The 23,333-nt window shown below is 38.6% G+C and overlaps 3 protein-coding genes across 6 annotated transcripts; all 3 read right to left on the bottom strand.

The window, feature by feature from the left end:
- Positions 1–3,579: 3,579 nt before the first annotated feature.
- Positions 3,580–6,300, bottom strand: LOC122653476 (pentatricopeptide repeat-containing protein At4g21300-like). Of its 2 annotated transcripts, XM_043847321.1 has the most exons (2): positions 6,212–6,292; positions 3,580–6,117 (listed from the first exon to the last, which is right to left on the bottom strand). In XM_043847321.1, the coding sequence occupies exon 2, from the start codon at positions 5,993–5,995 to the stop codon at positions 3,767–3,769; it is 2,229 nt and encodes a 742-aa protein (XP_043703256.1). In that variant the 5' UTR covers positions 5,996–6,117; positions 6,212–6,292; the 3' UTR covers positions 3,580–3,766. The 2 variants fall into 2 exon arrangements, with proteins under 2 accessions (XP_043703256.1, XP_043703255.1); XM_043847320.1 differs by having other exon boundaries at positions 3,580–6,300.
- Positions 6,301–9,395: 3,095 nt separating this feature from the next.
- Positions 9,396–12,963, bottom strand: LOC122655763 (protein KINESIN LIGHT CHAIN-RELATED 3-like). 2 transcript variants are annotated; one of them, XM_043850081.1, is made up of 3 exons: positions 12,832–12,963; positions 10,360–12,381; positions 9,396–9,916 (listed from the first exon to the last, which is right to left on the bottom strand). In XM_043850081.1, the coding sequence occupies exons 2-3, from the start codon at positions 12,330–12,332 to the stop codon at positions 9,706–9,708; spliced, it is 2,184 nt and encodes a 727-aa protein (XP_043706016.1). In that variant the 5' UTR covers positions 12,333–12,381; positions 12,832–12,963; the 3' UTR covers positions 9,396–9,705. The 2 variants fall into 2 exon arrangements, with proteins under 2 accessions (XP_043706016.1, XP_043706017.1); XM_043850082.1 differs by lacking the exon at positions 12,832–12,963 and having other exon boundaries at positions 10,360–12,473.
- A 3,979-nt stretch (positions 12,964–16,942) lies between these two features.
- Positions 16,943–22,923, bottom strand: LOC122653774 (serine/threonine/tyrosine-protein kinase HT1-like). Of its 2 annotated transcripts, XM_043847710.1 has the most exons (4): positions 22,507–22,923; positions 20,828–21,283; positions 18,806–19,083; positions 16,943–16,959 (listed from the first exon to the last, which is right to left on the bottom strand). In XM_043847710.1, the coding sequence occupies exons 1-3, from the start codon at positions 22,867–22,869 to the stop codon at positions 18,844–18,846; spliced, it is 1,059 nt and encodes a 352-aa protein (XP_043703645.1). In that variant the 5' UTR covers positions 22,870–22,923; the 3' UTR covers positions 16,943–16,959; positions 18,806–18,843. The 2 variants fall into 2 exon arrangements, with proteins under 2 accessions (XP_043703645.1, XP_043703646.1); XM_043847711.1 differs by lacking the exon at positions 16,943–16,959 and having other exon boundaries at positions 18,722–19,083.
- Positions 22,924–23,333: the final 410 nt, after the last annotated feature.

The following is a 23,333-nucleotide window of genomic DNA, read 5'->3' on the forward strand; positions in this document are numbered from 1 at the left end:
ATGCACGGTCGTGTATAAGAGGAATCTTTTACACTGGTTTTTAATAACTGTCAGATTAAAGTGTTTTAATCTGAACCGTCCAACAATAAAGTAATGGTAGATACTTTCTCCTATACGGTTACCTTTCAGTTACTTTTTCAAATACGTGTAAAAGACTTTTGTATTTATCAACATGCTTACAAAAAAAAAAAAAAAAAAAAAACAACTTCTTTTTGTTTCGTTCTCTATTCCCTCTTGCCCGTATTCTCCCCTCTTCTGCAACTCACAGCTCCACCCAAACCCTGACCTCTGGCCAAGCAACAAGGGTTTCATGTGTGACCTTGACATCCTACTCTACTGAAAATTCTTGCTTTCGTTCTAGTGAACCCATTGCATAGATTTGCTTTGATTTTTTTTGTGGAATTCTGTGCTGAAGTAAAAGAATTCTCCCAGTTGCTACTTTTCTCAGAAATTTTATCAGATCTAGCTGTAGAACCTTGTTTTGTAACTGACTCTACGATTGTGAACTTAATGTGTTCATTCTCTATTTGGTTACGAGAACAAAACCCCTATGCCTCGTCCCACCTGTTTGCAGCGTGATCATAACAAAATTTACCCATTAAGTATGAACTCACAAAGCTAGACTTCTCTAATTTGCTCCTATGATCTTCTAGCTAGGCACATGCCAAAACATGGTTTCCAATCCCAAATCATAATTGGGATGAAGGACCAAATGAATCATAATTGGATCTGGAAATGTGTGAGTATTAGCCATTCCAAATTCCTTAAAAGGAAGCAGGTGTTACTGCATCCTACACATGATTGGTGCATGAGGTTCTAACCATACCAATGAACAGTACCTTTAATCAAACCGCACCTTTGGTCAGGTTAAAGAAGATCAAAAGCTTGTTTATCTTTGATTCTTCGGTTGCAATGGATAGATTTTCGTTTTCATTTTAGGGCACGATAGTACAAGGGTTGTTTAACCTAGAAACTCTTTGCTTGGGTAATTTCTGAGCTTGGAACAAATATGTTCTTTGCCTCTGCTTCACCTAAGGGTCTGCGTAAGTTTGTCTGTTTTTCCTCTGGTGATCTACTACCACCCTTTCTTTGTCGGCCCTTTGTCGGCCCTTTGTCATCAATACAAAAGTAGGAACATGGGAAGATTTCTTAAAGAAAATTAATAGAAAGATGATGTGAAAAAGGGAGTTGCAAGAACGAAACAAAAGGAAGTTGTTTTGTTTTTTTTTTTTTTTTTCAAGTATTGTTTTTTATTAATCATGTTGATAAGTACAAAAGTCTTTTACATGTATTTAAAAAAGTAACTAATTATCCGAAAAAAAAAAATATAGGAGAAACTATCTACCATTACTTTATCCTTTGACAATTTAGATTAAAACACTTTAATCTAACGGTTACTAAAAATCAGTGTAAAAGATTCCTCTTATACACGACCGTATATGAAAACCAAGTCCAATATTTTAATGGCACGTCGGACGCAACTTTTTACCATTCTACTGTAAACATTCAAAGTTTAAACACTTTGATGTAAGTTCCCTCTTATATGTTTTTAATTGTTTGTGAGAACACTCTCCGAAGTTGGCAAAGTTCTATATTAGTATAACTCTCCATTTGGAAAGTTAATTTATTGATCATTCATCCTTTTAAGTGTCACTATGCTTAGTGAAGCATAATACTTCACTATTTGGTCACTTAGAAATATATATGGGTTAATCCATATGATAGATGATCCCACATCCAGCACATTAGTCAAGTATTAGCTCAAAATTAATAAAGTGGTTAAAACTCTAATTTAAAGATTTAGTAATAAAATTATAAAAATACTATAAGATCGAAATGAATATAAAATACAAAATGACATCTTTTAACTTGTAATCTTAACCATTTCCTCTACTCATTTCAAGTTGAAATTGTACAAATGAGATGTTGGCTTTGATCAATGACTTGCCCATGTACTACCCATGTGACAAACTGTGAAACTTTATACTTCACATGGTATAGTGACATTTAGAATTTTCCTTGAGAAAAGCACTTACATTTACGAAATTTTTATGTGAATGAAGCTTGAAGCTTACTTGATCTTGTATTAGTCCAGTGAGAACAAACATTAGCAATATATGCAGCTCCTCTGTTTCATCTGTGAAAGGACAATATGAGAGATGGAAAATTGTCTAAAAAGGAAACCATAGGTCTGGCCTCATATCACATAGTTTGGCAAGTATTTGCATAGACTGCCTATTTCATCAAGTCCAACTGCCATATTTTTTAATCAGATAATTTTTTTCATGGGCAAGAGATTGGTGCTTGGTCATGTAGTCCCTGCGCCATTGCGGGGGCCAATGAGAGCGGGTGTAGGGGCATCAACACAGGATTTTTTATTTCACGAGGGGCTGGGCAATAATTTCGCATGGTCCTGTGTCTGGGCATAGTAGCCATGCAACCAAGCAGCGTTCTTTTTTCCCTTTTTTCATTAAAAAAAATGCAGATTCCTGAATTGGCCACCACATCTACTCTATCATTTATCTCTCTATGGGTGCAGCTCTGCTACAAACACCCAAAATGTAAAAACAATTGCAATATGAGGATTCCATGAATAAGACTCCAATGGAACTCCCTCCACAAAAGAATTTTATTTGACTAAAAGAAGGTTAAAACTTGAAAGAAGATGAGCTTCACAATCTAGAATCTCCCCCCCCCCCCCCAAACTTTTGATCCTATAGGTATGAGACTTTGAGGCAATATTTTTCAGTACATGGAACTTATTCAAAAAATCAATTGAGAACAGAACAAGTAAGAAAAACCTACATGAATTTCTTCTGTATCTGTAAATTTAACAGAATTAGTGAAGAAAACAAGTACACAATGCTTCTTTATCTGTAAATTTGCACCACTTATATCTGAACAGTTGGGTGCATCTGTAAAAGTAAAGGGTGAGTTCTATAGAATTTGTTCAGTTTCCACAGCATTCCAAATGATACTTGATACAATCCTTATGCTCTTGATCAACAGTCAGGTTCCGCTACTGCAGCCCATGTGCAACAGAAAATACTAATAACACTGTCTGATTTCGCCTTGGTGATCTTAGATGCCTCCACTTTCCACAGGACTACTATCAGGGATTTGAAATTGAACTCATCCACCATTCCTAGATTCCGAATGCAAAATGCTCTCTTCAAACATTCACGCTATAGCTTTCCAATTGACTCCATTTGTAGGTATTCAGTAAAAAATCTTCTTTATGCCTCATGAAATTGTTTTGGACAGTTAGCATGATAGTCAATTGAAATCCTAGTATGTTCTGTCCAAGTGGCCATCAAAATTTTTACGGAGGAATCTTCTGAAGAACTTCACTACTACCTGTGATCACACTTCCTGGCACACAAATCTAATAGATCCATTGGAAATGTCGAAGCACAATGGCCAAGAAAGAAACCCCTCCCAAGCAAAAAAGGGTCAGCCCTGAATCTTCTGAGCTCTGGAAACACCCTCTCTGCGAAAGCAGGGCTAAGGCTGCGTAGATTATGATCCTCCCCAGAACCCGCAGTGGCAAGAGCCTCATGCACTAGGTATGCCCTGAATCTTCTGAGCATCCACCAACCATTCAAAATGAATGTAATTCATCATCATTCCCTTCAATGGATGTAAGTTGTTCGTCCTAAGCACACCCATGGAGTCAAAGTTCCTTGTAATTAAAAGCAATGTATTGGTGCTCTCTCTTATAGCCGGTAATACACACAAGGTCACACATTTTTGTGTGCAGAAGGATTTAAACAATGCCTTCCCCACTAGTTTCATCATGTTGGATAATTAGTGGGTATAATTGAGGAATATACCCAGCCCCCGTAATCTCTTCTGTCAAAATTACAATTGTAGCATATATCTGCTCTGATTGATAATGTGACCGGTCATTGGCAACAAAGACATTGAGTTTATGGTCGACTACAATCCAACTGCAACCAGGTTTCTTTTTAAGGCCCATATCTTTGATTTCTGTTCTAATCCTGGTAACATTGTCCCATCTCCCAAAATCTTCATATATATTAGAGAGGAGAATCTGGTACCCCATGCTACTAGAATCAAGTTTAAATAAGTGATTAGCCGCACGCTCTGCCATTTCTTCATTGCAGTGGATTTTGCAAGATGCAAGTAATGATCCCCATATGTGAGCATCAGGCTGACAAGGCATATCCATGATCATATTGAATGCCTCATCTAGATGACCAGCTCGACCCAACAGATCAACCATGCAAGTATAGTGTTCAAGTTCAGGCTTTAAATTGTAATCTTTGACCATGCTTCTAAAATGTCTCCATCCCTCATCAACTCTCCCAGCATGGCTGCAAGCTGAAAGAATAGCAGTAAAAGTCACATGGTCAGGTTTTTTGTCAGCTGCTTTCATCTTATCGAATAAAGCAAGCATACCATCCATGTGGCCATGTATCCCAAGCCCTGCTATCATTGAGTTCCATGATATTTCATTCCTTTCAGAGACTCCATTGAATAGAATCAAGGCACTATTTATGTCTCCGCACCTGGCATATGCAGAAATCAGTGAATTGCTCACAAGCACATTGGCATCAAACCTATTTCGTATGAGGTAACAGTGGATTTGTTTGCACAAGATCAAAGCAGACAGACGGGCACATACTGAGAGAATACTTGCAAACGTTACAGTATTAGGTCTGACAAGTTCGTCTTGCATTTCATGAAATGCCTTTAAAGTTTCATCTGCATAATCATTCTGAGCATATCCAGATAACAGAGCATTCCATGAGACCACATCCCGTGCAGATAGTCCAAGAAAAATTCTTTGAGCAGATTCTATGTCGCCACACTTTGCATACATATCAGTTAATGCACCACCAATGAAAACATCGGAACTAAAACCCATCTTGAGTGCAAGTCCATGAGTTTCCATGCCATTAAGCATAAGAGTCAGAGAAGAACATGCCCGTAGCACAGCCAGAAGAGTGATCGGATCGACTAAACCACCTTCTACTCTAAATTTAGAAAACAATTCCAATGCCTTTGTTGAACGACCATTCTGAGCACAACCTGCAATCACGGCTCCCCACATAACAAAATTCACATTAGAAGACCTTCCAAATATATTTAAACCATCCTGGATTTCTCCACATTTACAGTACATATCTAAAATAGCCGTCTCAATTCTTGCATCTAGCTTCAGTCCAATGCGGACAATGTAGCCATGGATTTGCCTTCCAACCTTCAGATCCAATAAGTGAGAACATAAAACCAAAACAGTCACCATTGTCGAAGAATCTAAATTTATACCCAACATCAACATTTTCTGGAACAAAGTGAAAGCGTCCCAGAAACACCCATTGAAAATGTAACCTGAAATCATTGCGTTCCAAATGAGAGTGTTTTCCCTTAGAGGCTCCCTCTCAAGCACAATCCTAAAAACATGTTCTGCATTCCTTAGCTGCCCGCCTTTCATGTACATGCCAATCAGCTCGTTAACAACAGATGGATCCAGATCCAATCCGTTTTTTATGACAAAAGCATGAATTTCTTTCCCGTGAAGTAAAGAGCCAGAGGAAGAGCAGGATGAAAGAGCAGAAAGACAAGCCACTCTATTTGGGATTGCACCCAATTGCCTCACCATTCTGCGGAACATCGTTAAGGCTTGTAATGGCAACACTGATTGATCAAAACCGGATATCATCGTATTCCAAGATACGGAGTCCCTGTTGAGAATATTGTCGAACAAATGAAGTGCATCCTCAAACGCCCCACATTTCCAATATAAGGCCAGAAGCGAATTGGCGACATAAACATCCGTAAAAAGTCCAAATTTCAAGACATGTCCATGGATCTGCCGACCCGTTCTCAAATCAAGAAGCCCAGCAAAAGCCTTAATCAAAGAAGGGAAAAAGGGAAGTTGTTGTGTAGGGATACCGTAATTAAGCAATTTCAGATAGCACCCAATTGCATCCTCGAAGAATCCATTGGCTGTGTACTCCCTAATCATGTTAGTAACGAAAGAAATATCCGAATCTGATACGTATAGGTCCGTGGAGAAAGCAGGGCTGCCAGCAGGCAATGTCTGAAGAGCCCTAGCCTCGAATACTTGGGAACCGGAATTGTGCAAAGCTGAGGTCGTCGAAGCAGAGAGGGATGATGGTTCCCTGGTTGTGGTAAACATAGTAGTAGAAAAATGAGTTGGGCTGAGAGCGTTGAGGCATACCTTGGACTTGGAGGTTGGACAGAGTTGTTGTTGTAGTTCAGAGGTGACAGACGAAGGTTGAAGTGCCGGAAAAATTGGCGGTGGAATTAAAATTGCCATATTATTTTATATTTTGGAGACGCGGTGATGCCAGTGCTAGCTTCTGAGACTCACTTAACTCAGAAATCATCAGCTCAGCTCAGCTCCGGCGAGACCATGGTTCCGTCCCGTCCATGGAGAAGGTTCTTTGTCATTCTGAGGTTCAAAGTGGAATCGTGGACAGGAGGAACAGTCTAGGAGTGTCCGCCTGTATGGCTGCGCAGGATGGTTTCTCTCATTTCTTAATACCCACCGCCACCCCAACTGAATTTGCGGCCAGCAGTGATTCCAATGGGCTCAATGGCTCATCTTGCCTTGGACTCTCATTTAGGATGTAAACGGATCCGATACGGATCGGATGTGATCAGAGCCGGATATTCCCTGACTGAATTCGGATACCTCTAAACGGATTCATATGCGGATCAGATTCAAATTTTCGACCATCCGTTTACAGCTCTGCCTTGTGTAACCTGGACCTTCCTCCCCCTAGCGAGTACAATTCACTCTCAATCCGTATCTCTTAGATCATGATTCTCTTTTCATCATATTCTAAAACCTATTGAATCTTAAAAAACCCTCAAAATCATTATTTACTTAATTTTTTATTATTACGTATTCAAATTTTTTTTTCAGACGGATTTTAATCGGAGTATTCGGATTATTTCCCGGATATCTCTAAACGAATACGGATGTCCCTAAACGGATGCGGATGCAGATTCGGATTCGGATTTCGGTTCGATTTGGTCGGTCAAAATGGGTACAAGTACAGCATAATGTAAATTGCAAAACTACCTATGGGGTGTAATTAGAGAGAGAGAGGAAAGGAGAAAGTTTTAAGAAGTTTAGGTATTTGGGAAAAAAATCCTCTTCAATTCCCCAATGGTGCAGTTTGGAATGGAGAGGTCGACCCTTGGCAAGCACAACATCCAATGGTGTCATGTTCGAGAGAAAAAACTGGGTCAATGAGCTCGGACTGTTGGATATCGTGCCTGCCAAGTATTGCCCTCTCCACCCTGAACTGCACCATCTGAGAATTGGGAGAAATTGAAAGTTTTCGAAGTATGATAAGCAACACATGAGGCAGGAATGCAGGATTCAATCCCTCCCTGGTCTCAGCTAATAACTGATGGAGACCTTAATTACCATCAAGGCAAGGGTCGCAACTAATGAAACAAAGGTTTATATTGTTGGGAGAATAGTCCTACATTGGTAACACTTGAGACCTTTTGTACCCTCATAAACCTGTGAGTCCCTCTAACCAATAGTTCGAGCTTTTAGGTTAGATATTTACATAGTATCAGGGGTTCCCAATGTACCTATGTAATAAGTGCGTCTCAGGTAGTAGAACACCGGAAAACAATTCATCCACGGCAACCTTGTGAGGGGGGGGGGGGGGGAGAGAGAATTTCCTAGAGTTGTGCCAGGGTTTGTTCATGTTTGACAGGGATCGTGTGCTATGCATTTTCCCTTTTCTTGGTCAACAACTGAACTTGATCAACAAATACACGCAAGTTTTAACTGTTAAAAGACTGGAAATTGAAGTAGAGTTGAAAGGGTTGGGTGTTCATAATCTACATGCAACACATTCAGCTTTCTCAATTAAATATTGTTCAATCTAACTGTACATAGCCCTCCTTTGTCCTTCCAAATCCATCTTTGAGTGAAGTCAAAGAATTTGGAGATACTCATGAACTTAAAATAAAGCCATATGTATTGCCTACCTAATACTCCATGAGGATATTCAGTGTTGTTGAGAGAGTTCACATCAACTTCTTTTCCCTTTATTTTATTGTTCATGAGGGTCATTTTTGAGAAGGAAAAAGTTCATGTTATATCATTTTCAGGGAGTGTTTGGAATCCAAGATAAACAGGTTGTTCAGATCCATTTCAGTACAGTTCTTTACTGATTTTATGTTACATTCAAGAAGTTAGGAAGTTGCCTTCCTGCTGTCTGCTGAAGTTGCTACTTGAGATTTAATTTTAACTTCAAGTCTTCAACTAACATGAAAGGCAGGTTGCTCTCAAGTCTCAACTGATTGTTATAAGATAGCTACAAAACTTAATGTAGTCCTTGTATTGACAAAAATACCCATACACATTGCATAAATATATCAGTTTTGTTTTTGTTTTTTCCTTTTTAAGTATTTCAACATTTTTGCCAAACACACCCAAGTTTTGAAGTAAGATCCATAGCTATAAAAGAGGCTCTTCTGAAAAATAGGGGATCTATCTTAATCAGATTCCCTTGAATTGCAGTGAAGTTCCATAAAGAACCTTAAACTCTCTAGTTTGTGCAGGCTTTCTACTTGATTGATGAATGGTTGTACATACATTAAGGCAGATAGCATGGAGAAAGTATGGTAACTTGTTTTTGGGTAATAATTTCTTGAAAAAATCGAAAGGAATGGAAGAGATAGCTACTGAGAGTATCTTTCTAACTACACCAAACATGGCCCAGAGATCATTAAGAAATCAAATATGATGTGAGTCCTTAGAATTAGGATTGAGAGGCTATACCAAACTCCATTACAGGCAACAACACCTATAGCTTCCATCAAATCAATGAATCGAGTTGATCAAAAGTCCATTCCAAAGCAAAATAGCAATTGTGATTGGGTCCCATCAGCTTCTGGGAATTTAACCATTTTTTTTTCTTGGTTTTAAAGAAAAACAACCACTTTGGTGATATAATTGAGTACACAGTTCCATGGTCGAATGTCTTAGAAGAGACACCATCCAATATATGGTGCCACTGCTGCTGCTGCTTCATATTCTTCCTTTTCTTCTTGTTGGGTCTGAGGCAATAGAACTGGGAGATAGGTTTGAGTGCCTAATAACTTGAGATAGTTTCAATGAACATGGAAATACTGATAATTCTGATCAATTTATACTGGTATTGTCCACTGTACCTCAGTGGTGCCCTCCAATATTCAAGTTTTAAGCATTTCTTGATGCAGTAAGAAATGCAAGTTCCAGTAAAAAAATGAGAACAACTCTCTAAATCTGATATTTTGAACAGTTATCAGAGGGCACTGCTTGACTCTTAGTAGAAACACTGTGCGATACTTACAATCATTTTGTAATATTTTAATAAGCAGCTTCAGTATACAATGAGAAAGGGGATTTCATCTATTCCTTTAAACAATTGAATACAAATGATGAGGTGACCAAGGAATCCTCTCAGTTCCTTGAACAATCTAATACAAAAACAACCACCTTATTTGACACAAAAGAATAGTACAATAAAGAATATGATCAAAAGCCCCTCTCTCCTGTTATTCCGTTCAACCTCTCCAACAGGTACCTATTAACATACCCATGCCTCCCAAACAAGAATCTATCAACAAACCCATCACCTAGTTTTCTTTTTGAATATTCTATTTTTACATAAACGGTTGCATACATAACCAGCATAATCATACCATTATCCCATTTTTGTTTATAGGATGAGAGTTGGTTTCGAGGAGGGTTTCTAGTGATTTGCCTTTTCTACTCCGGACTCTGCCTGCCTCTTTTAATAACTCGGCCAGCCTTCTCTTCTCATCATCTACATCAGGATTTGCTGTCCCAAGCTTCTCCTCCCTCATCCCAACAACATATTCCAGAATCTCAATTGCATCATCCAACCTGCATAAAGTATGATAATAATATATCCAAATTACATACAGCTAGAGTAAATTCAATCTTTGCATAAAGTATGATAATAGCATACGCAAATTACATAAAGCTAGAGTATATTCAATTTTTGTAGATTGACAATAAATATGCTGTTCAAAATAAAAATCTGCATTCTGACTACTGATCTAACTGCTACATCTAGCACGAATTGTTTTGTTGCTTGGGTAATTCTAGTTGTATTCAGCACAGCAGGAGGAGAGATACCGCTGTCCACTAGCCTAGATGAGTGTTCACTTAAACAACTTAGCATTTACTAGAGAGAACAGAAGGAAATGACAGAAGAGATCAGAAAAAGAGCTAAATATGATAAGGCAAAGAAAACCCCATGAAGCATGAAATATAAGTTTTCATGAAAAAGAACATGAGGACCACCAAAGAAAATAGGTTCTTACCTTCCCATCGCATCATAAGTGCCAGCAAGATTGCTATAAACTCCTAGTGTGTCAGGGTGATATGGTCCATATTCTTGTTCCAAAATACTCCTTGCTTCTTCAAACAGATCTGCAGCCTCATTAATTGCATAACGCTGCACACATGCCAGTCCCATTTGGTTGAGGGCAATCCCAAAGAAAGTGGATTTCTTCTCTCCACTTGCCCTGAGCTTTGTAACTGCATTCATGAGAGAGGTGTAAGACTCAGAATAATTCCCCAACATATAGTACAAGACACCCATCTGGGCCTCAATTCCTGCAACCGTGCTTTGCTGACCAGGGGCATCAGCATACATCTTTAAAGCCTTCTGAAGCAACTGGAGAGCTTGCTCAGGCTCATTCAAAGACTCATAGATGGCAGAAATATCAGTAAGACCACTGGCAATCTCCTCTACAGGGATTCCTGGAATGGGTTTTCCATAAATCCGTAGGGCATTTTCACAGTAAGACTTTGATTCTCTTACTTTCCCAATCTTGTTGGACAAATCAGCCAGGCGCACAAAAACTGAAGCAACAGCTGGATGATTTTCTCCTTTGGTGGATTTGAACATTGTGAGTGCTTTTTGATAAGAAAAAATAGCCTCGTCATACCGAGCCAAAGATAAGTAGGTATCTCCAATGCTGCAATCAACAGAAGCCACTTCTGCTTCTTGACCGTTGGCCACCATGGCCATGCTAGCTAAAACAAGATGCTCAAGGGCTGCTTCATGATCTCCCTTTGTTTCACAGATAAGACCCATAAGCCTCCTATCTGCTGCCTCTTCAAGAGAAGCAAGTTGACCATTCTGTCTGTGAATATCAAGAGCCATCTGACACAGCTTCTCAGCCTCGTCAAATTGTAGTGCTTGAACATGTGCTTCAGATAAATACCAACAAGTTTCACCAACCCTTGGATCCAATTCACCGAGGACTTGCTTCTGGATCTCCAAACCTGTTGTGTAGGACATTATGGAATTCTCAAGCTGGCCAACCATTGCATATGTATCACCCAATTGCATTAGCCCAGCAAATTTAGCAAGGGCATGATTGTGACCCTCCTCCATGACTGGAATCTCGATCGAGTGCTCAAGAACAGGAATTGCTCGGTCATATTGACCTAAACTGCAGTGTATTGCTGCTATAACATGCAAGCTCATGACCAAGTCTAAACTAGGTTTTCCATTCGCATATTTCTCAAATGATGTTGCTGCTCGAAGAGCAAAGTCAAGAGCTTTGTGGGGATTATCACCAGAGATCAAATCCCTTGCCTGTTTAAGAAGAAAAGGCCCAAGCTCTAGGTTTTCTGAGCCCGCTTCAGATGGATCCTCAGCTCCCTTCTGTAATTTTGACCCCCCCAACAAAGAGTTCCTCTGTTTCTTTGATGAAACAACTCCACCATTTGGTTTTGGTGAATACCCATTGCCATGTTTGTCAATAGGAGGCCTGCCATTTGATTTTTTGTTCTTACGACTCGATTTAGTTGATACCCCAGATTTCATTTTTGATTTTATTGAAGAAGCAGACTTAGGACTGGTGGACTGAATATTATATATCTTGTCGGACTTTTTTTCCACAGAATCATTTTCCTTCTTAGAAACTGAATCACTTCCAGCGTCCTCTGACTTCTTCTCATCCTGCATTATCTCCACCTCCCTGATCTCTCCCCCAACAAGATGGCACAGCTCTGAGTCAATCCTTGATTCATCACCATCAGATCCATAACTAAACCTTGATGGTGATTGATCAGAGCTCTGCATTTCACAGACATTCTCATACAACTGCTCGATAGAGGTGTTAATAGCATTGTTCAAATGGAGATCAAGAGCCTCACTATGAGGACTTCCTGGACTCAAGGGACTCCTCGGGGACCTATTGGAGGCCAACTTTTCCTTCAAAAGTGAGAAGGAGTCGCCATTCAGTTCAGTTTCCACCCCCTCTCCATTGACGCCAGGCATCTTAACCGTTGTTACAGATCAATGGACACTCTCCTATAGAGTAAATAAGCTGCAAAATAATTTCAATGTATAAAAGCAAAGCACAAATTCGAACACTCCATAAATCACTAATTTTTTTTTCCAATAAATGGGAAAATTGTTACAATAATAATAATTTAAACACAAATCTCTGATGGTGCAAGATTTACACTATTCCGCCATTAATATATTTCTAAGATTACACCCAATTCAGAAAAGGAGAGACAAGTTTGAGTTCCACATAAAAGCGCAATAAAAATCAACTATTTCACCCAGAATAGAAATTTCAGTGAATATCATAATAGATTCAAGATTTTAGGACATAAAAGCGTAAATAACTCAGAAAAAAAAAGGAAATAAAAGATTAACAATCTTTGCAACTGAAACGGAAGAGTTCCCATAAAAAGAATGGATAAAGAGCAGGAAATAACAGACACCCAGAACCAAAAAAAGAGAAAATGAAAAATTGAGAATGTAGTACCTTAACAATCCGCAATGAAGAAAGAGAATGGGAAGGATTCTGTGTTCTTCAGTCTTTATGTAAAAGAAGGGGACAGAGAGTTGAAATCCAACCTTCCTTCTTATATACAAAGAGAGAGAGAAGGTGGGTTGGAAGAAGACAGTATCTTGACAGGTCGCGTGAGGGCAGAATGGAGAACTGGAAATCGAATATTATCAGGAACAAAGATTTGGATAGTTCTTATAGTTAATAAAAAAAAGTTCAAATAGTTTAATAAAATTCGGAGAGAGAGAGAGAGAAGGTATTGTGTTGCAGAGGTGGAATGTCGAAGCAAAGCAGAACTGTAGAAGGCGACTTCTCCCCCACCGCCAGCAACCGCCGATCTGTTTTTTGTTGGTTTTCTCTCAGTGTTACTAACCACGTGGCATAACTTCCAACTCTTATATTAAAAGACTGATACACCCCGGAACCATTCTCTTATTGACAACTGCCACCAACTTGATTTTGGAGGGTAGATATTACAATTGATAAAAGGAATTACGTATCAGGAAGAAGAGAGAATGTCAACAAATAGATTCACTCGTAGATGCATTCAAAAATTTTGATTTAATTTAATTTCAAAGTGTTTAATAAGTTAGCTTAATAGCATCTCTTATAAATCCTTTTTTTTTTTTTTTATAAGATTTTTGGTATAGTTTGAGAGGACATTTTGGGAATTTTAAGTCAAGGAAACAGTTGAAACTTGAAATTAGATATAACAATTAATAATGTGGGGTTTTCAAACAACCCCACTTCTTCTTTTGTCTCATCAAGGAATCTATCAAGGGTGAGATTGATTGGTATCCAATGATAGATAAGGGCTTTAAGATAGAAAAAGAGATTAATAAATGATCACCCCAACTCCCTAAGTGGATATTAAAGTAACACATAATTTTGATTCCTATGTTCAAAGAAAAAACTGCACTACTCTATTGGGATTCACATTAGAGAGATTAGCAAATTTTCTTTGATGTGTAGGCCTGTAAACGGATCGGATTCGGTTCGGGATACGGATCAGATGTAATCGGATTCTGATATTTCCTAGTCGAATACGAATATCTCTAAACGGATTCGGATGCGGGTCGAATTCGAATTTTTGACCACCTATTTACACCTCTGCATTGTGTAACCCGAGCCTTCCTCCCCCTAGCGGATACAATTCACTCTCAATCCATAGTTTTGGATCATGATTCTCTTCTCCTCATATTCTAGAACCTGTTGAATCTTCAAAAACCCTCAAGATCGTTATTTACTTAATTTTTTATAATTAAGTATTGGGATTTGGATTTTTATCGAAGTATTCAGATTTTTTTTTCGAATATCTCTAATCGAATACGGATGCTCCTAAACGGATACGAATGCGGATTGAATTCGGATTTTTGATTATCCATTTACAGCCCTGCTGATGGGTGGTCACAATTGATAAAGTATCTTTCCTTTAATAAAAAAAGATGGCAACCTATTTGACATCCATGCCCCCACCTTAATTTGTTACTAGAGGCTCATCTATCCATGGTGATATTTAATGGTAGAACCTATTTTTTTTGTTTATTACTCTCTTAGAGTCTCTCTCTTCTCTCTTCCTCCTTAAAAATATGAATTCATTTATTATACGTTTCTATTGACTTGACGAATAAGATGTTGAAGACCTCTTTAGCCCTTGAGTTGGGTGATTTAACTAACAAATCTTATTGTACCATATTATCTAAATTTGATTATTTGTCCAATCCAAAATGACTAACATATCCTTCTTTCACTGCAATTGGAACTATGCCATTTGATTTCGATTGAGGACTCAGAGAGAAAATCCATGATAGAAGTAGAACTAATTTTGATATAGTCGGTGCAACAACTCATTTTGATATAATTTGACGGCGTCGCCCGATCTTTAGGCTAAAAGGTCATTTCGAGAATCATAAATCCAATCGCCACACATTATCCGACTGATAGAGGATTTTTTTTTTTTAAATCCTCTGTTCCTCGTCATGGAGCTGCACTCATTGCATCATGTCATATTTATCTCCAACCCAATTGTGCATTTGAGGAGCATAGATTATCAATCTTTGAAATTAATTAATTATATATATATATATTTTTTGGGGTGATGTTCTCTGTGTCGTAGCACAGCCTACGCTCAGACACATGGGGGGTGGGTGCAATTACTACTCTGCCCCCTACACAGGCTGCCCATGTGCCTAGATGTAGACTGCATTGCGGCACAGAGAACATTCTCCCATATATATATATATATATATATATATTTTTGGTGAGAATCTCTCAAAAAATTAAAGTATCCCTTGAGATGAAGGTAAATAAGTAAAAAAATAATGTTTGGGGTGCTTTACAAAAGCGTCTGACCATTTAGAAAGGAGTTTTCTCACTACTTTTTCCTAGGTCATGGAGTACAAAAGGGGAAATTTGTCCCTACCATCCAAAAGGCTTTAAGAAAAAGGGCACCTATTGTCTTCCAAATTTGTTTTTTCCTTGTGCACCGACTGTGGCAGGAGCTGCAGCACCTCTAAACGATAGTAAAAACAGGGGTAAGGTAGTCATCTCATAGGTGGGTCCCACCTAAGCTTCCATGTGAAATGATCACTCTTGTATTTGGGGTGGTTTTCGTGCTGCACATTTGTGCAGCTCCCGTCGCAATTGTACAAGAGCCAAGTTTGACTGTTTCGCATCTCTTCTACATGGTATTATAATGAGCCCAATGAGGGATTCAAATATCACAGTCAGATCGATCGAGATCAATCCTGATTCCGATCGATTCAAATTGGTCAATTCATGTTGAATTTCTAATATCAAAAAAAGATTATGATCAATTAATACGATCGATTCCTAATTGATGAGCCTGATTTTGATAGAATCATATATTGATTGGAATCAACTGAACCAGATTACCAATGACATTGGTGGATCAAAGTGGTAAGATATGGGAGATCGAGCTATGTTGATGATATTCTCATATACAAGGAGTAAAAAAATGTGTACCCAGTGCACAAGGCTCCCGCATTTAGCAAGGTTAGGGCCAGGGTCGATCAAATATACGCAGCCTGACCTTTGTTTCAAATAGGCTATTTCCAAGACTTGAACCGGTGAAATCATGACCAAGCGTTCAACAAGTGAACACTTGACCAACGCGCCAAGCATGACCTTCTTCTCCTATATAAGGAGTAAGGTGGAGTAATGCAATGGTAAAACCATCATTTTATCCCTTGATGAGATTGGGTAGGAGCCTAGGGCCAATAGACTATGAAGAGTTAATTGCATTATCAATGAATTCTTTTGGCTCGTCTTATATATAAATAAATAAGGTTCAAGATATCTGTCCACCACTTTCTAATTATTGGATGTATTGAGTCGGGTCCACACCCACTTTATCGTGGAACTCGAGAGGGATTGCGCGTATCTAATGTCTTTAATTAATTAAAGGTTTTCATAATAGGGCGCCCGTGAGGCCGTGACTATGAAAAAGCAAGGAAAATATATGGATCGAGTTTTCCTTATTCCATGATCTCCATATCTTTCCCTTCATACTCGGAGTAGATATGTCATTTCATAGAAGAGACGAGAGAAATAGACACAAAGTGTTAGTGTATGCCACACAATCAAACAATTTTCTTTTTCCTTTAAAAAAATATAAGCAAAATAAGTCATGGTACCAAATTTGTGGAGCAGGGTTCACCCACCATCCTAATGCTTTAACAATTCCCTCTATAATTCAGGAGGGTTGAAATTTATCACATCAATTTGCCTGCCCATTAATTTCCTCAATGCCCTCTAATAGAAGGAGATGAACCCCACCCGAGCAGAGGATAGGGTGATAATTTCCAACCCCTATTAGATAGAATTGAAAAAATTAACGGGCAGATGAATTGAGGGGATAAAGGTCCAATAGTAACCCTATCATGGCCGATTTAAAAACCCTCATTGTTAAATCCGAGAACCTTCTCTTCTCTCTCAGAAAACCAGTTTGAGAGCAAGAACCAGAAACGGCCATGATCTTTATTTGGCATGTTTTCCCCTCCAAATTCCTTACTTTTCTGTTTTTGTTTTGTTTTTTTTCCCTTGCTCTCATTATTGGCTATGTTTGGAATGCAAGAAAAAGGAAAAAAAAAACTGACGAATTTTTGAAAAAAAAGAAAAAGAGAGAGAGAGCTGATGGCTACCCGATGGACCCCCTACAAATCACAAGAAAAGCAATGGAAGGTTTCATGTCATGGTGAGTGATTGATTGATAAAATCATTCCATTGTAGGAGACAGTAACTCTCATAACACAGAGAAGTGGGCCCTAGTGTGCTTCAACTACCCAAACACCATAAACATCCTCACTCTCATTCTCATATATGTTTCTTAGTGTTAGATATACATAATTTTCATGCCACTGTTTTGGCCTCTTCTACTCAACTAACAATGCGTATTTTAGCTTCAACTACTCTCCAAAGCCCAGCCCACACACACCTAATGGGTTTTATCTTCCTGGAACGGTGCAACTGATGGTGGAAATCTTTGGATCCATGGATCCGTCCATGGATTGATTGATTGATCTGCCATGTCCTAAGGAGAGAAACAAATCCCTTAAGAAATAGTTCAGCACAAATGATGAATATGAAGATAAAGGATCACCTTGATGTAGACCACTGGAAACCCAATGAGGAGAGAAGAGCCTTTCGAAGAAACCCCCATTCTATGCGATCATAAGCCTTACTGAGATTGAGTTTTATAGGCATAAAACCTTTTTGTGAAAAAAAAATGTATCATTTCATGCTCAAGAAGGCTGTATCGGATCAGGTGAAATGATTTTTTTTTTTGCAAGATAACTAGAATTCTAGAAATAATGTTATATGAAAACTTGCAGAGGTTAATGGGGCGGACAGAACATGGATATTCAACTTTAGGGATGAGGGTAATGAAGGTTTTGTTTAAGCTTTTGGAGAAATAACCATTGGTGAAGAAAGACTGTCTTTTTTTTTTACTGTATCTAAAATTTCTTCTTTGGAGACCGGGTGAAGAAGCTACAAGTTATATTAGTAACACGTCCTCTGATTGGATCAAAGTAAGAATCTTTCAACATAGGTCTTGATGAAGTAAAAATATTCTGAAAATACGACTTTGAGGACGCTATTTTAAAAATCGAATTCGGATCGGTTGAAGGGGCTGAGTTCGATTCCAATCCATACTGGGTTTAATATGGTTCAAGCAGAATTTGGCCGATTCCGACCAATTTAGAACGGAATCAAATCAGAATCAGTTGGACCCAAAGTTCTTGACAAACGAACTTCCCAAATCCCAAGGCTAGTTGGTTATCGGTCCAACCACCAACCGGCCCGAAGTTATTGTCATTCTTTTTTAAAAATTAAATTTTCTTTTTTTGAAAAGAAATCCGAGTATAATTTTCACTTTCTAACCGTCGACCCCAATGCAGCACAATTGAATCCATGGCCTGGAAATAATCAAAGTAGGTTATAGATTTTATTGGTTGTTTATCAGAGATTATCTTATGTGAATCAATATATCCGTGATGACAGCTTTGATCCTTTTACAAGAGAGGCAAGATGGGTTTCAGTTTTGTTATTTAGCTCTCAATTTGAATCATTGTCCCCTCCAATTCGCTGCCCCCTCCAATTCATCCAATTGTTCTTCACATGGAGGCGGAAATGATCATCCTACCCCCCTGCCCGAAAACACTGCCCAAGGTGGGATCCACTCCCCCTATTAGAGGAATTGGAGGTACCCTTGGATTGGAGGTGATAATTATTCCTCTAAATTTGTAATAGCATATATGGACTATGATTTTTCAATAAGAGAGATCCTAAAATTAAAAATTTGCTTGAAGACTACATAGAGATATTGACTGTGGAACTAAGGAAGGAAAAATGAAGAGAGTCAAGGCCATTAAAAATACTCTACAATAGCTTAAGCAGTATAAGAGCAAAGTACCACTAAAAATGTGGAGATGCATATTGCATAATTAATTCTACATAAAAAGGCCTTTAAGAAGTGGACTTACGGACAGTGATACATTTCGGGAAGCATCGCAGAAATGTATGATTTTCAGGTGGTTTGTAGGATAAGAAAAAATTTGGATCCTGTTCAAGGGATTCCGTGTAACTCTCAAGAACAGAAACAATCTCAGCAAAGTGAGGACGTTTATCTGGATTACTTGCCCAACATCGACTTATGAGATGGCTGAATGCCACTGGGCATTTGGAGGGCAATGGAGGCCTTGCATTCTGCATCAACCAAGACGAAATTAGGATATAAAATTTTTATGAATTTTGCACAATGTGAACCATGCATAAACTCAAGAGGTTAATTGGGAAAGAGAAATGCTTATAAACTCTCACATGTCACTTAATGAAATCATACAATCAAGACATCAATCAAATTATGCAAGAATACGATATGCACCAGGACACCTTGGGATCAAAACAGATGGAGTAAGCACCAATGTAGTTGATAATGTATTGAACTCTGACAACAAATGCATTAATATGATTGCCAAACCATATTAGCTTTTTTTGATAAACGTCAAGCCATATTAGCCATAAAGCAGACAGTGATCTAGAAGTACATCGTCACATTCAGCAAAACATCAAATTAGAGAATTTCTTGCATTGGTTTTTTTCCCATGTAAGGTGATCGCTGAGTCACGTTCACAAGAACATCTAATGCTTCACTCTAGGGTGCTATAGTAGTAAAAGATAGAATGATACATGCATTTGATGGTACTAGGCCCTCATAACATATAATGAAGGCTATCATGCACTTAGGATTTATGAAGAGAATAACTAATTATCCACTTCATAGTTAGATTTTGACATTTTCTATGTTGTTTGAATAGAGACAAGTAGTCCATTAAAAACCCCAACCCTTATTTTGATTTAAGAGTTTCCAGTCTTGGTGACAAAATATTTTCATGAAAGAGGGAAATAAAACAAGACAAATCTCCTACTCAACCTTTGTGAGAGAGTCCACTTTCTCTCACAAAAGTAGTTTAACTTACTTTCTAGAACTACAAGGAAGTAAATTGTTCTCTACTTTCTGTTTTCAGACCTTTTTTAGTTTATAAATTGAGTATCACTCTTTGATGTGGGTAGAGTCTTCTTTCTCCTATCTTTACTGCCTCCAAAATAGATTACAGAGAAGTAAGAAAAGGCAATGCCAAGTTTCTGCAGATAGTTTTTCAATGCTGGGATAAAAATAGAGAAAAAGAAAGGACATAACCCTGTTGTTGCATGCAAACATTACACAACCCCCCCCCCCCCACCAAAAAAAATGCAACCAGGCCGACAAATGTCTTTCAATCCATTTTCCAGAGGGTAATGCAACTATTGAGAAATCATTTTCTCCTGAAAGTAAGCTTTTCCACAATCCAAACGCGATAAAAGTCTACTCTCTCAGGCTAATTCACAGTGCAGACTTGGTGGGAGCTTAGATTGGGGACAAAAATTCAAACCTTTTAAAAGTTGAACAACCATTCCATAGTTGGCTTTTGGTTTTCATGGGTGGCTGTCTATACTGGCATACTACAGATGTTACCAAAGAAAAATGTTTTATTGTTAAGAAGGCTTAAAATGTTCGGGATAAAAATGAGGGAGAAACAACCCAAGCTGCACAACTGTTATATGGAGTAATAGTAGACCAATATAGATAAGTTCAATGGTCAAGTTTCAGCCTCTGCACATACATTTAGCACATAGGTGTGCTGTGGGGATTTCCAATAACAAAGTTGCTAGGCTATTTATCCATAGAAATCAAATCCCAGTATACTCAGCAAAGATAGGTACAAGAATGGGCAAACTGGTCCAGGAGCAACCACCTCTCAGGTTGGGCAAAAATTGCCATTGTAATGCCAGTGCATGTAACAGTTCTCATTTAACACTAATGACAGGGTGTGAAGGCATCGCCATTGTAATGCACCTGTGCATGCATTAATGAGGAAATGGACAAGGTTCAAAGAACTAAGGTGAGTACCTTCTGGGAGACTGCAAAAGCAGCCTGTTCTGGAGTCATGCCCTCAAAAGGTATCAATGCTGTTAGAAGCTCCCAAAGGACTATGCCGAAACTGTACACATCAACTTTCCTTGTGTGATGTTTTTCCTTTATCATTTCTGGAGCCATCCAGCGGTATGTACTAATGAACCCCTTTCCACTGAGACACTGAGATTCTAAGCATGAGATCCCAAAATCAGCTACCTTCACACACATATCTTCACCGAGTAGTAGATTTTCTGATTTGAGGTCCCTATGGAGTATCCCCTGAGAATGAAGATAATGCATACCATGAGCAATATCAAGGGCAAATTTCAAAACCAGGTCCAGTGGAATGGAATTTGGCTCCTGCTGGTGAAGGTATTTTCTAAGTGAGCCCCCTGCTAGGTACTCAGTGATAATACAGAAAACAGGAGGTCTCTTACATGCTGCAACAAACTGCATGAAGAGGAATAAGTACAATTTAGACACCAAAACAGAAAAAGCATGTGGATGTAATAACAGCAAGTTGTTAAACAAAATGCTTATAAGATTGCATTTTCAGTGCATTTTACAGGAAAATTTGCATTTTGAAGTGCATTTTACATGGAAAAAAACAGGGCCTAAGCTGCAAACTTTAGCTCAAACAGATAAACATGGTAAAATAGGATTAGACCTTTGATATTTAGTAATTTCCTCTAAGACCAAAATGTCGTTTGCAATAAACAGAGTTTGAAAGATGTAGAGAAAACTAATTGCATTTTATCAAGCTTGCAAACCACAACATTTGATCTCCTGTCAATTATCAAAGATGATGGATGCAAATTGAGCAAAAAATGGAGAAAGATGATGAAGAAAAATCACATCAAAATATTTCAACAGCTGAAGTGGAAACGATGAATGAAAAGATGGGAAAAGCTCAGGATGCCAGCATGAAGACACAGGTTCGGATTAGTGGGCTGCCACTTGTAGTAAATGTGTTTGTTAGGACTAATCCTAATCCATGCTCTTGGACCCTGCAAAAGCATGACTTATACCCTGACTAAGGCAACCTTTGTGCTCCACTGTTCCTGATAACCAGTACTTTCTCCAGTCTTATTTTTTGCTATCACCTGGGCTGTTAAGCTACAATCTGAAACTTTTCATCAAGTTTTGGCTCTTTGAATTGAGGTCCACCATTTTGATTACATTCTGCACAAGGGTGCTGTGTGAAAGTGATTTTGATTAAGGTTGAAACAATCTCCAGGTAGTACCTGATTATGTGCGAGTATACTGAGCATAAGCATTGTTTCCTTCTAGGTGGTCTACACACATTATGCAAAGTGAAGGAAATCTGAGAAAACAATATAGTGATTCTTTTAAAGAAGATGGAACACCCAAATTTCTGGTTTTGTCTTTGCAAAGTAGAAGGGGAAACCATCTCTGGAAAATCTTATATCCAAGAATTTTTACAAAGTAGGAATTGAACAATGATCCAGCAAAATTTACATCTTTTAGGAACACAAGTTGGCATTAGTGAAGCTCAAAATGCCTCTTCATGAAAAGCATAGAGAGAAGAAGAGCAGTGTGTATTGCAGTCGGGTAACTTAACAAGAAATGAGAACGCGTAAATTAATATTAGGGTGCCGGAGATGAAGGAGCAACGCAATGCAGGGGAAGAGATTCAAGAACAGAGAACTTACAGAGATGATATTAGGGTGCCGGAGACGAAGGAGCAACGCAACCTCTGAAGTAAATTGCTTCTCTAACAGCACAGCCAACTTCTTATCTTCCTCAGGCTGGCTTATGAGCTTGATGGCCACGTCTCTCTGCCTGTATATCCCACGATAGATACGGCTGTGGCGTCCGGAAGCAAATTTACTCTCGATGAACAGCTGAGACAAATCGGCACTCCAATCTTCTTCATCCTCTCCTTTTATCTCTGCACCAGAGGAGACCAAGTACTTGGACCACGAAACAGCTCGTTTAAACTCTCCAAGTGAGAGCCTCCTTTCAGATCTACCATGGTTTGATTCCCGCTTGAACCACTGAAAAATCTCCATCATCTCTACTTCCCAAAACCATCAAAATCTCCCCTTCACAAACCTGTAAAAACTAAATGTCGAAGAAGAAACGATAGGCACGGACTCTTCTTGTTCGCTCATCCTGCATGTCACAACATTAGAATCTTACATAGAATACCCAAATGCTGTAAAGAATTACAGAGAAGAAGTTGAATAATATCATGTAACAACTACATCTCGGCTGTGCAGAGTGCAGACGCGGATGGATCATCAAGTGCTAAAAAGCAAAATCTGTAAAGAATCTCTCCATATCTAACCACCAAAATAAAAGAAGATGGAATCACAGTTCTGTTCTTTTTCATCGGAAACCCAAAAAACCTTTATGTGATACGTTATCATTCTAGTTGAGAAAATAAAAATATCGCCATTCTCGTGTAGCAAGAGAAGAAATAGAAAACTCCTCCACGTAGAGAGCTGGGAATTGCTCAGGCCATGATGAATCGTCT

The sequence above is a fragment of the Telopea speciosissima genome, chromosome 3 (assembly GCF_018873765.1).
Source record: "Telopea speciosissima isolate NSW1024214 ecotype Mountain lineage chromosome 3, Tspe_v1, whole genome shotgun sequence".
Lineage (NCBI taxonomy): Eukaryota > Viridiplantae > Streptophyta > Magnoliopsida > Proteales > Proteaceae > Telopea > Telopea speciosissima.

Bases quoted from the DNA above. Each gene is read 5' to 3' on its own strand.
- LOC122653476 (XM_043847320.1), bottom strand. From the start codon at position 6,169: ATGTTTACCACAACCAGGGAACCATCATCCCTCTCTGCTTCGACGACC.
- LOC122655763 (XM_043850081.1), bottom strand. From the start codon at position 12,332: ATGCCTGGCGTCAATGGAGAGGGGGTGGAAACTGAACTGAATGGCGAC. The intron at 9,917-10,359 runs GTAAGAACCTAT...TACTTTATGCAG, and splicing joins ACTTATGATGCGATGGGAAG to GTTGGATGATGCAATTGAGA.
- LOC122653774 (XM_043847710.1), bottom strand. From the start codon at position 22,869: ATGATGGAGATTTTTCAGTGGTTCAAGCGGGAATCAAACCATGGTAGA. The intron at 21,284-22,506 runs GTAAGTTCTCTG...CTCTTCATGCAG, and splicing joins GGCACCCTAATATCATCTCT to TTTGTTGCAGCATGTAAGAG. The intron at 19,084-20,827 runs GTACTCACCTTA...TGGTTGATGCAG, and splicing joins CTTTTGCAGTCTCCCAGAAG to AATGCAAGGCCTCCATTGCC.